At 36.8% G+C, this 12,787-nt stretch overlaps 1 protein-coding gene across 9 annotated transcripts in view; it reads left to right on the forward strand.

The window, feature by feature from the left end:
• NELL1 (neural EGFL like 1) overlaps positions 1 to 12,787 on the forward strand; it is a 286,028-nt gene that overhangs the window by 83,007 nt on the left and 190,234 nt on the right. For all 9 annotated transcript variants that reach the window (XM_001234166.7, XM_015286235.3, XM_015286242.3 and 6 more), the window contains one exon: positions 7,794 to 7,922. In XM_001234166.7, coding sequence (XP_001234167.3) covers positions 7,794 to 7,922 — 129 coding nt within the window. The remainder of the gene's footprint in view (positions 1 to 7,793; positions 7,923 to 12,787) is intronic.

Consider the following 12,787-nt stretch of genomic DNA (forward strand, 5'->3'; position numbering starts at 1 on the left):
TCTATAATTATTCAATTCTGCATTATTGCTAATGGTAGGTACTCCTTTTAGATATTCATCCCCAAACTGTTTTTATTATTTATTAAATAACATGAATATCTATACTTGTGGGATGGTCTCCAGAGGCAGAGGAAGGAATTGTACTTCTGTTTCTTATGAATTCTGATAGACAGTGCTTTCAAAACGATACATCAAACTTCCATGTCAGTTCTACTTTAGCTGACTACTGAAACAATTCTTTTTTTTCTAATTTCATCTTTGCTTTTTCAAATTCTTTCCAAAATTATGTGTAAAGATATGATTAGTTTTGTCAACTATATAAAGCAGTAAATTGGACTTGGCACTCTGTCTCACTCCAATTTATAGGATGGAGGGGAGGTTCTTTGATGTATGTATACCTGGCGTGAGATTAAGAAACAATGGTTCAAATGTTGGTCCAACCAATTTATTACAAATTTTAATCAGGGAGATGGGGAAGGGGAGGATGGGACACTATTACGAATTAGGGTGATGGGGAAGGGAAGGGTGGGCGATAGAAAAGATAGAAAAGAGGCAAGAATTGCGTAAAGCAGGGATAGTCACCACCAGGATCCAGCAGCGGTCTCGTTGCATGCTGTTCCAATGGTCTGAGGCAAAAGTGCAGAGGGAGAGCAGCAGTACCGTGGCCAATCTTAGGCAGCAAGAGGGTGCAGGTCCAGGAAGAAGCTGCAGGGTAAGTCCAGGAGGAAGGAGCTGGTCTCCGGTAGCAGGCCCAGGAGAGTCCGTCAGCATGCAGGCATTCCGTAGTGAGGAATCTGATGGCAGACACCTTCCTGGGGGGAAAGCAGCAGCAGAGTGGCTGGCCTTGGGCTGCAAGCAGGTAGAATGCAGAGCAAGTCCAGGAGGGAGAGGCAGGTTGTGAAGCTTATCATGTCAGAAACTTTCTTGTTCTTCTTTGTGAGGAATCTGTTGTCAGAAACCTAATCTCATGGTTGTTCATCCCTTTCTTATCCTCCTTCTTCTGCCAACTTGACTTTCCCGGGTGCTTGGGTAAGAGTCACGGTGCAGTACCCCCTGAGATGGCTATCTCCCTTGAGATAAGCCCACACAAAAGACTGCTTCCTGGCCATTAAGCTCCAGCTTATCTCTCTCTTATAGCCCTGGCCTTGTCCATCTGTGTCCCTCAGACAAAGGATTTTGCAACCCTTGCCCAGGACTTGTCCATCTATGTTCTCCAGACAAAAAGGATTTCTCAACCTCTGACCAGGACCTGCTTGGATTTATTCATCCGTGTCCCTCAGCAAGCTTTGAGACAATGATGCAAAAGAATAATCTCTAACACACTCCTAAGTCTTTTTATATATATATCTTGAGTTAGAATATATGCTTGATGTTTTTGCCTCTGTTCCATGTGATCCAAATTAATAGCAAATAATTTTATTGTATGTAAAGCACGGGTGTATATATATATGAATATTATTTTTTTTGGCATAGGTTTTTTCATACAAACAGGTGTGTTCTGATATGGTAAACAGGCCAGAGTTGAGAAAGAATATTGTCTCTTAAGGAAATCATTCCAAAACGGAGAAGCTTTTTATTCATCTTTTACTGCCCAAGAAAAAGTAGTGAGGAAGAAATACAATGGTAAATATAGCAATTAGCAGTGAGTGCTGTTTGGGCCATTTGCAGGTGATGTGCAAATTTCACTTTGTGCGTGTGTGATGACAGGGATAATACTTTGTATTTGCATTTAGCTGTGACAGTCAACAGGGTGTTTAATAAATCTTTACTGGTAATATTAAATTTGATGACTACTAATTCTGTACAAAGTTTGAGTACATGCTATTGACTGGCAGGTTTTGTTTTGTATCATTTATTTCTTTGTATCAGTCTTTGCTTTCTTTAGTATTCAGTTGTTGAGAAGTGGAAAGCTACTACTGAATTTCATGTTCTGTAGAGTTACAAAATACCTTTGCTGAATGAAATTTGGGCAAGAGTAGGTTTGCAGCCTTTGCTTTCCTAGTGGCAGCAAAGGAATTTCAATTTAATGAAAGAATAAATGTAAAGGGCCAACAGAAGGAAAAACAAGAAACAAAAATATGGAAACTTCATGATGCTGTGGTATAAGAATATGCGCTCTCCAGGAATCTCTAGTATCTACCATGATAATAGCTAACTGCTTAAAATAGAGTATGCAAGAAAAAAACAAACAAACAAACAAACCCAGTATAAGAAACAGTGGTATTTATGGTGGTGGAAATCATGAATCAACAAAAGACTCAGTTGAATACTATAATATACACAGCTGGCGGGCTTCCTAGATAGTCATTATTTGTAAATGATTAGAAAAGTAAAACTGGTGAATGAGACCTTCTCTTCCTCAGGTTTGCTACGTTAGTTTCTAGTATAACATGAGTATATGACTGTTAAAAGCCAATTTCTTGATTTCAGTAAAGCCACAGAATTGTAGAATGGCTTATGTTGAAAGAGACCTTGTAGATCATTGAATTCCAACTCCCCTGCTATGGGCAGGGTTGCCAACCACTAGATCAGGCTACCCAGGACCCTGTCCAGCCTGGCCTTGAACACCTTCAGAGATGAGGCATCCTCATCATCTCTAGGGAACTCTGGCCAACTTGCTCTAGCTGTCATGTTCAGCCTGTGTTTAAAACAATTGTATGATGTGTACAGCAAAGTAGACATAGAATGGAAGAATTCTGCTGTACAATGACAGTATTGGTGATTTGATGTACCTGAATTTAAAAACGTGCCTCAACAGATCCGTATGGAGGATCTTTCTATGAATATTATGTACACTGCATGTTGTTTTACCATGGATCTGTATGCTTCCACATAAATAGATGTTTAAACTATGTGGCTACTTCGTACTTTTTAGCAAGACAATATGGCATTATTAAGCTCTCTTTCAGGCTTACAGAAAGTATAGTTAATTGCAAAACTTCAAAAATAATATTTGTGTGCTAAAATGTATTTTTTTACTACTTTTTTTTTTGCAAATCACTCTTTTTTTTCCCTTATAGCATGCCTATTAAGTTTATGACCTTGGGTCAAATGTAATACAAAAAATAGTGTCATGCAAGTTTTATGTTGTTCCCTTCAGCTGTTTTCCTCCTTGCCAAAGACAGTGTATAATTTTGAAAGAGTGGATTTTTCTTCTCCTTTGAATGAATGATTCAAATAAATTTCATGAGAATTATTCTGTTACACTCATAATTTTGATATGTTAGAACAGCCTCAATATTAGCCCTAGCTCCCTCAGTCAGACTCTCCCTAAATGAGGGGGTGTGAGGAAATAATGAAGTAGCAAGAGCTGGTTTCTTGCAGAAAGTAATGTTTATTTGCTATCCTGTAATATGCTTTGGCTGGTAGATTTGGATTGACTGCTGACACTGAGTTAGCAGGAAGTGGAGAATCCTACAGATAAGCTGAAGCATGCATTTTACTTCTGAAACAAAATTATAATCTAAAAATGATGGGTTCTGCCATCCTCACTTGTACTGCTTTGTTTTGTGTTAAGGGGATTTCAATTATTTCAGTTAAGGCATGAGAATGCTCTTCAATTAACATACTCCCCATCTCTCTTGCTGTCTAGCTGCAAGCTTGGGCTTTGCTTTTTCAGAAATCAAATAATTCTCTTGCATTGCTGTAAAGTACATGTTATTTCAAGGTTTTATTTCTATGAAGATTTAACAGTGGTTGATAACTATGTATTGGAAGTAATACATTTCTATAGCAGTATTTGGCATTTAAAAGACCTTTGTTTGCGAAAGAGAAAAGAAAATATTTAGAATCTTGCTAGGATGTGCAGTACAATTATTCTAATGCACAGTAATAAACAGTGTTTAATAAGATCTGCAGTCAAATAGTGGCTTGAAAGAATTTATGAAGTTGCTCTTTTATCTCAGACCACTGAGTTCTGGGACCTCAGACTCTGAAGGCATAAAAATTGCTGTTCAAAGTGCTTCATTGCTCATGACTTGTTTTAAAAACCAATTCAGATCATGAAAGGACATAATTGCTAGTGCATATTTTATGACTTCCTATGAAGTGTTTCTCAGATTTATTTTACATACGTATGTAGTAACTGTGGGGCTAAACCATAAGAACTTAAAAGATTTTGAGGGTGAGATGACCTTGAACCTTTTAAACATAGCTAATGCTATTAATGAAGGCATCGTCAGCATTCTTTTTAGAAACATCTGACATGTGAAACAGTGAAAGTGTGGATTGCTGCAGGGTAGCTTCTTGAACAGCAAGAGAGTGAGTGGACTACAGTTTCTCAAGTGCACAGCTAGGGAAACTGGAAGGAGTGCAGAAAGTGTTGCAGATGTTACAAGGAAACCCTCAGGAATGTGGGAGGTTCATCAGTGTGAGGATATGTATGTAGTGTATGTGATTGCAGCCATACTTTTGAGTGAATTCTTGCATTCTTCAATCAGCAATTAAACCAAATTACCAAGTATAGTTGGTACTTAAAAAGACAAACCTTGATTGTCATCAAAAAACAGTTTAGCACGCTGTTTTGGAAAAGCAGATTTGAGGAATTGGAATGTGAAGATATTGAGAAGCCTGGAAAAGTGAGAGTGACTTTTGGGTGCCCCAGATAGAATGAATGTTTAACTTTAGATAATATGACTTGGGATCAGTAAATTGCGCAATTTCTGATGGTACCTAAGTGATAGTTTTATGTCTGGCATCATGAAAATTGACCTCTTTCATGCTTGGTTTAGTATATTTAGGGATGGTAGTTCTGTAGTCAGATATTGCAGATGAAAAGATATGAATGGTGTTCTTAAGAAAAATGTGAGCCAACATTTCTGCAGCCTTGATAAGGAAGAGAGTAATGTTATTAGAAATGTTTGGGCAAGGAACAGAGGTCATCGTGCCCATAAAAAAATCTGAACACACTCTTCAATATTTAATTCCCTGTTGGTAGTTTCTTGAATGGTTTCAAAGGGCTGTTGTGAACATTCATGGCTGTGTGTGTGTGGGGAAAATGGTTTCTGACATCTGTTCTGAATGTGTTTATCTGTAATTTTAATTCATGCTCATTTGCCTTGTCATCTGTGTTGGCCTGAAATTAGCTTAGATTATCAGAACTATTTAAGATTTTCTGTGCTTCTGTCAAATCCTCTCCAACTGCTTGCTTGCTCACATGTGATGATTCTATTTTAAGGCTTTTCTTGTATTTAGACAGGTGCTGACTGTCTCAGATAAGACTTGGCTGAATATTCTGAAATCTCAGTAATTCAGTTATTTTCACCTGGGCAATAGCAATGTGTGCCCTCTGCTAGCTGCCACCTGCGACTGGTTGGCATTCAGAGATAATACTGCAGTATCATTAGGTGGTTTTGCCATTTGTGTAGGTATTATGAAGGAACCGTATAGATCATTTCATGGTCAAGAACTAATAAATATCAGATGTGTGTGTTCTTTTCCATTCTGCTTGCTTGAGGGTGAGTAGTTGCTCCATCAATAGAGTGACATTTTAGTCAGTGCTTAGGGCCCTCTCTTAGTCAAGATTATAAACACAGCATTAGACAATTGGCAGCCCTAGACATGTTCCAGATTTTTGCTGAATATGAATGAATTTAAGTGTTTACCTGAGTTAGTCATTGAATTGGACATAAAGGTGTGAACAACACGGGTAGCTTATTTCTTTGCATTACAGTCCAAATACTTAAGTGGTCTTTACTTGCCAGAAAAGCAGGACAAACACTCAGACCCAATATAAACTGCCAAGAATAGACAGTGTTTTATTCCTTCTTCACCTTCAAAACCCCAGCTGTGGAGAATGCAGACCAAGGTCTAAGAAATACCACACCACTTCCTGGATATGCGCCTGTGAGTTCTTTTGAAGTGCTAGATGTGTGTCTTCACTGTGGGGGAAAAAAGCGCTTGCAAGAGCCTCTGATTCAGTAGTATGTGTACTCTGACAGAGGCACAGTGAGCCCTTACAATTCTACACCATCATGAACGTTTTTCTGCTGGTTAACCTTAAATGACATTTGTTTTGTAAAAACTTGAAAGCATACAGCACTGTGCATGCTCTCAAAAGAAAAGGTTTGCTGCTTTCTGCTTATGGAAGTGTTGAACAAATTTTTTTGAAATGCTATGGCAAGTGGAGTTTGAGCCTCTTTTGGTTAACGTTTTTAAAAGGCAGTAAGTGGTGTTTCATGTGTCTTTCATAATAACAAATGCTAAGGCAATCTAGAAAAGTAGTAGGTTCTATTATCATATATTTCTAATGAGAGGAGAACAACGGAAAGTTTCTTAGAGCCTATAGTCACACAACTTATTTGTAGAAATGGAGCATTACCTTCTTTCTTGTGTGCGCTCTTGAAAACTGCTTGTGTGTGCTTGAAGCTTGAAAACAAGAGTCTCATTCTGAGTGAAGAATGAGGCTCCAAACTGAGAGAGTTAATCTCAAATACAGATTATAATAAGGGAATTAAAGCAATACTAGATTTTCTAGAGAGGGTTAAAAAAAAAAAAAAAGTACCTCTATGGATCTTGGATGGATAATTAGAGTAATCATATCTTCTGTTGAATTGCAGAAGTGGTGAATGAACAGTGAATAATTCTTAAGAGTACGATGTGGTATTGAAAACTACACAGGGAATTGTACTTGGGAGAAAGTTCTGTTAGAAGTGAATGGTTGATCTGGGACTTAGAACTTCTGATGAAAATTTACCAGGAGATCATCCTACTGGCTACTTACGAGTATTGAAGTTGCAAAGAAATTGTCACGTGATTAAAGATTGAGTTAAAGAGAGCCTAGTATCATTTTTTTTTTTTTTTTTGAGCAGAAAATGATATAAGGACTATTGTAATGAAAACATGCTGAGAAAAATGAAACCTTTTTTTAAAGGTTTGGATGAGAAGGGAAAAGTTGTGTGTATTTTTTTAATCATAGTTTATATTTGTGTGAAGTGGATTAGCTATGTCTCTCAAGTCCCAGCGCAGTAGTAATAATCTACAGTGAATTGAAATGTGTTATTTTATAGTGACTATTGTAACACACTGTTATGTTATATAGGCTCTTAGTTGCAGTATCTACTACTAAAAATTAAACACGTTAATACTTTGTACTAGTTCAAAGGATAATTATTGTTCTAAAGGAGGAGAAAATAGCCTGGAATGTCATGGTGTCAGGGTGAAAAGAAAACAGTGAAAAGGAAAACATTAAAAAAAACAAACAAACAAAAAAACCCACCCAAACAACAACTTGTATCTTTGGTAATATCCAGATATCCAGAATGTTAACAGAATAGAAATCTTGCTTAGAAATGATAAATTGGATGCTGAATAGAGGAGTTAGGGAAGCTGTGTTCCAGTGCTTGGTTTCAATTATAAAGGCAAAAAAAGAAGACAAATACTGTGTTAAAATAAATGGCTAAATAGTATAACTGCACCTTAATTTTTTTTTTAAATTACATTTCATTTTATTTTTTGGTGCAAGTTAAAGAAAGATATAAAGTGCATAGATTCTATAGGAGATTAACGTATTGCCGTGGTTTCCTCCTCTGAAGTTGTCTTTTTTTTCGTACTAAAGTCAGCCAGGCAGCTGCATGTTTGGAGAAAAAAAAAAAAAAAAGGCTTGTGTACAAATTGATGGAGGAATCCAAAAAGCCTGTGTTTTTGATTTTGATTATATTTGAAAATTTGATTATAATTTCTAACATATAACATGCTGAAGCTTTCAAGAGATTAATAAGGTCGATGTAAATATTAAATCTTAAACCTGAAATAAGCATGTTTTAATACCTATTTGCATGTTCCTTGTATTTCAGGCCATAATTTCTGTGCAGAAGGACACAGATGTGGTGAAAATTCGGAGTGCAAAAACTGGAACACAAAGGCTACTTGTGAATGCAAGAATGGTTATCTCTCTGTCCAGGGGGACTCCGCATATTGTGAAGGTAAAGAAAATATTAAAAGGCCTGCCACCTTAACAACATACTCAGAAAAAGAGTATTAAACAAGTGATGGAAGAATTAATTACATTGCAAAGTTGAATTTCATGATAGTGAATATCACCTTTCAAAAGAGGCCCTTTTTGAATGTATGAATTTGAGACAATCAAAAAAGAAGGAATTGGTGCTGGACTATTCAGATCATCTATTGTTCTCCTTCATTGATGCATTCTTGTTCTGGCATGCTATGGTCCTGCTGTCATGACAACTTCCAAAACACTGTTTTTCAAATGCTATAACCTACCCTGTAAAATGTTTACTAGAGAGTAGCATCTGTACAAGATGTACGAAACTTATGAAGTATGTATTCTGCTGGCAATCATGAGAAAGGTTAGTGTGAAGGGCTATGGAGACTTGAGCACAGAAATGGTGATCTGCTGTACTTCCTGGTGTACTTCTGTGGACCAGGTACCCACCTGAAATGGTCTTCCAGTGATACAGAAGATTGCTGTTTCTGAGAGGACTGTAGTGGAGGTACTCCTGTTGATATATTATTCCATCACAGGAAAGGATGCAATGGGGCATTATTCTCCTTTTTGTTTCTCTTCATTTTCTGTAGCTTGCTGTTATTTTTAGAAATGATGTATATATTAGAAAATGAATTGATGAATCAATGTACAGCACATTTCCTTCTGCGTTTGCCTAGAAGGCTTTTTTTTAATGCTGTTGTATATTAGTCTGCAGTATTTAATCTTTTGGCTATCATAGGAAGTTTCAGAACTCCTTCGTAAAAAAAAAATAATAAAAAAAATCCCTTAGGTTTTTCATGTAGTGGTACTACTGATGGAATAGACTTTTTTTGACAAGCTTTTAAAGTACATGAAGAATTGGAAGACAGGATGAAAGGATAAAAAGAGGTGTGCATGGACTGGGTTTAAATAATTCTAAGTTGATAAAAAATACTTAAGTGAGCAGGACTGCTTTAAACAGCTCATAAAGCTATTTGGTAACTTCTTTTTATAAATATTGTGGCATTTAGTCAGTTCTCTGCAAGTAGAAGTTTGAATGCTCCTATATATGCACTTTGAATGACTACGAAAACAATTTATACATTTATTTTAGAAGGTAGACAGCGGAGAGAGACTATTATATTTTTTTCCTAGAAGAAGTATGAGAACTGCTATATGAAGGTACTACAAGGTCTGTGCAGAAAGCAAAAGGCAGTTTCAAGGATCCTTGTCAGCCACAATGCAGAATTGAGTACTTGTTCTTTTTTAAGTACAAGCTATGTCCAGTATTTTTATTAATCTGGTAGCAGATTGTTTATTTTCCTTATTTCTCTATGGCAGAAGTTTAAAAACATTGAGTCAAGCAACTTTGGTGATGCTGACAGTACATCAGTAGTGTTAGTGGTGGGGTAAAAAAATGAGCTTTGGGAAGAAATCAGCTTGAATTTGTGTAAGGTCTGTGTTGCACTGAATTTTGGAAGGGTAAATCAAATCCCTGACGACTTGTATGTATGAATGAAGTATGATGGAAATGAATAAATCCAGCTTTCTTTGCTACCTGAGACAGTGATAGAGGAAAGAGGATTTCTAGGTGTTACAAAACTGTAAGTTTGCTAGATGGAGAACAGTTCTTAGAAAATGATAACAAGCTTTGCAGTCTGGGACTACTTCACAAACACCAACAGGACTGTCCTGAAACTGCAGAGAGAAGGGAAAGTGTTGGCAAATGAAGAGTCTGGAAGCTCAGAGAGGAAATGAGAAAAATAAAGCCAAATCAATTAAAATTCATGCTTGTCACTAGCAGAACTATCCTTGCCTCCTAGATGCTACAAAGTGCCATATCTTCTGAAAATAATTTGGTGAGATTCTGTTGTGTTTCCCAGTGAAGAGCAAAAGCAAGAATCGCTTTTTTCTCCCTCCCTGTTTCAGTTCTGTGCTCTTCGCTACTTTCTAGCTTGAAATTCTGACAACCCTTTTCTGCCTGTGAAGTAATGCTGGTACAAAAGTGATTATTACCTAATTGTGGTTGGATTATGATTCATTGTGAGAGCTGCTTAAATCTTAAGTGGGATGAATCTCTCTGTTAGGATAAATGCATGTCTATTCTTGCTGACAAGAGTGCATCAAACAAAATTAGTATTAATATTCTTTGCTTCATGCAGAGCTAATCACACCCCCAGGAGGCATCTAGTATTAGTGATACCGTAGCCACAAGATGTCTTGTCATGCCACATAGTGGTATTTTTTTCCTTTCTAGTTCTTCGGTGTTGCCCCAGAACATTCTTGTTGTAATGGATATAATGTAGAAAAGGATCCACTGAGTAAAGTGAGCCTATAAGATTAATATTCTCAGTATTATATTGTAGCGTTTTATTTACCTGTGTGCTGTAGTAGGATGACACGCTCTCTAGGATGTCTTCCAGTTGTTGGTGTGATGAGTATAAACAGGCTGTGTGAATCTTAGTTGATCTTCTAGGAGCAGCTGACAAAGTAAAGCTATTTTACAAGAAAGTAAAGAAAAATTCAGAATTTGTGTCAGAAACAGCCTTTTTAGATGGTGATTAGGACAGAAATCTTGGATGAGACTCCTTTGCTCTTGAAAAGGCCGAAAATTCGAAGGCCATATATACTGTTGAGAATACCTGGTACTGCCTCCCCCCCCTCTCCCCCCCCCCCCCCCCCTTCTTCTTTACTGGTTAAGTTGCTAGTGATAGGAGATCTGTGAGGAATGTACTTCTGTAAGATGAATTCAGGCAGCACTGTTATTTTCCTTATATGCTTTCTTAAGGTCACCACACCGATGTTACTTCAGCATAAAGAGTTAGCAAGATAAATGCCTTAATGTTTGTGAGAACTATTTTTTTTTTTTTTGTCCAGATAGCATGGTCTAGGATCCCTCAGAGGGAACTTCGGACTTAGTCACTTATTCCCTTCCTCTGTCCGAAACATTTTATCTTAATTTGTCATTGTGAAATTATTGCACATTATTGCTCTTTTCAAAAATGTCACATAAGCTGTGAAATATTATCTGAAGATTAAGTACTTTGCAGAAAACCTGTTCAGTTTGTAGTTACAGTGATCTCGTTGGACTAACGGGTTTTGGGGAGATGACACAAAGATGAATAATTTTGATAATCTTCAAGAAAATCTTATTCAGTTTACTTAAATGAGTGGCAACAAAACTTCTCAGGAGTATCGCTTGACTGATACAGTTTCTACTTTTGTTGTATAATTTATTTTCTTATTAGTGTCTTCACCAATCCAATCTGGCTGATATGTTCTAACAATTATTAGCAGAATCCTTGGAGAATGATGCAATGTTATTTTTCTTATAAATTGTTTCTCCTTTTATAGTAAGCTAAATGGTACTGTTATACCTGTACTTAGGTGTAGTGATAAAACACACTTATATAAATAGGCTGTATGCACACTTTTTTGGTGTGAGTTCAAGTTAATCCATGATATGCTATCTCCTACAGAATATTCTTGAAATCAGTAAGTAGGAAATATACAGATAGATATAGATATATAGGGAGGTTTAGGTTGGATATTAGATATTAGGAGGAAGTTTTTCACTCAGAGGGTGGTGACACACTGGAACAGGTTGCCCAAGGAGGTTGTGGATGGCCCCATCTCTGAAGGCATTCAAGGCCAGGCTGGATGTGGCTCTGGGCAGCCTGGTCTGGTGATTGGTGGCCCTGCACATAGGAGGGGGGTTGAAACTAGATCATAATTGTGATCCTTTTCAACCCAGACCATTCTGTGATTCTATGTTTTATATATATATATATATATATATATAAAAGGAATAATAAGATAGAGATAAGTGTTTTTTTTTTTTTTGGGGGGGGGGGGGGGGGGGGGGGGGGAAGGGAGGGAGGGGGAGAACCACAACAAAACCAAAAACTCAATCTTAGAAGAAATACTGTTTCATTTTTAATTTTGAAGCTTCTATTACCTTTTAGATCACTTATCTACCTGTGCAGTGAATCATTAAGTATTTAATTATGAAAATTGAAGATACTTAAGTAGATGCTATATTCTGACTGCATATCACATCTTTCTTGATTAGTGTGGTGTTCTGTATGTGAGTTCATAATTATAAGGTTAGGTGTAAATAAAAAAAATTACCATACACTTAACATGTAATTAATCTTTTGTTATTCTTGAGTTGATTAGTCCATTGTGACTTGCTGCATACAGTAGCATTTTCAAAGTACTAATCTTTCACTCCTGTCTTTTTCCTCTTTGTAAATAGGTGGACCTAAATTACAGGTTTAATGAGAAACTTCTATGTCCTCCCTCATTCTTGTTGGCTGAACTCAGCTCCACATTAGCTTGGTGACTTTGATTTTCAGCAATGCATTACTATTGGATAAGAAGACCGGCTCCTACCCATTTGACTTAAAAACAAACAAACAAACAAAAAAACCCAAAACAAACAAAAAAACCTTTTAAATTATAGCCTGGCATTATTGGTCTAGAAAACTGCATTTGTGTAGTCAGTAGGATAATTTCTTGAAGCAGTCAAAATGTCTTAAGGTTAGTGAGTTAACATTCTCATGTAAGATGGGTTTAATAAACTATCACACGTTTGGATATACTTTCCACAATCAGAAATAGCAGTTCTTTATTTATGTTTGTTCTTATCTACGTTAATGTTAGCAATTGCAATGTTAGTAGCGGTGCCGTTACATATTGCCGGGGCTGTGAGATGACAGAGGACAAGTGAACTGGGATCATCAGCTTCTTGCTCTTTTTTCTCATTTCAGGTCATAGTAACAAAACTCCCAGTCTTGTCTGAAGTTCATTCAGCTGAAGATATGAAAGAAGTTGAAATAATTTACTGTTTTGTAATATAAT

Source organism: Gallus gallus, chromosome 5, assembly GCF_016699485.2.
Source record: "Gallus gallus isolate bGalGal1 chromosome 5, bGalGal1.mat.broiler.GRCg7b, whole genome shotgun sequence".
In the NCBI taxonomy this organism is placed as follows: Eukaryota; Metazoa; Chordata; class Aves; order Galliformes; family Phasianidae; genus Gallus; species Gallus gallus.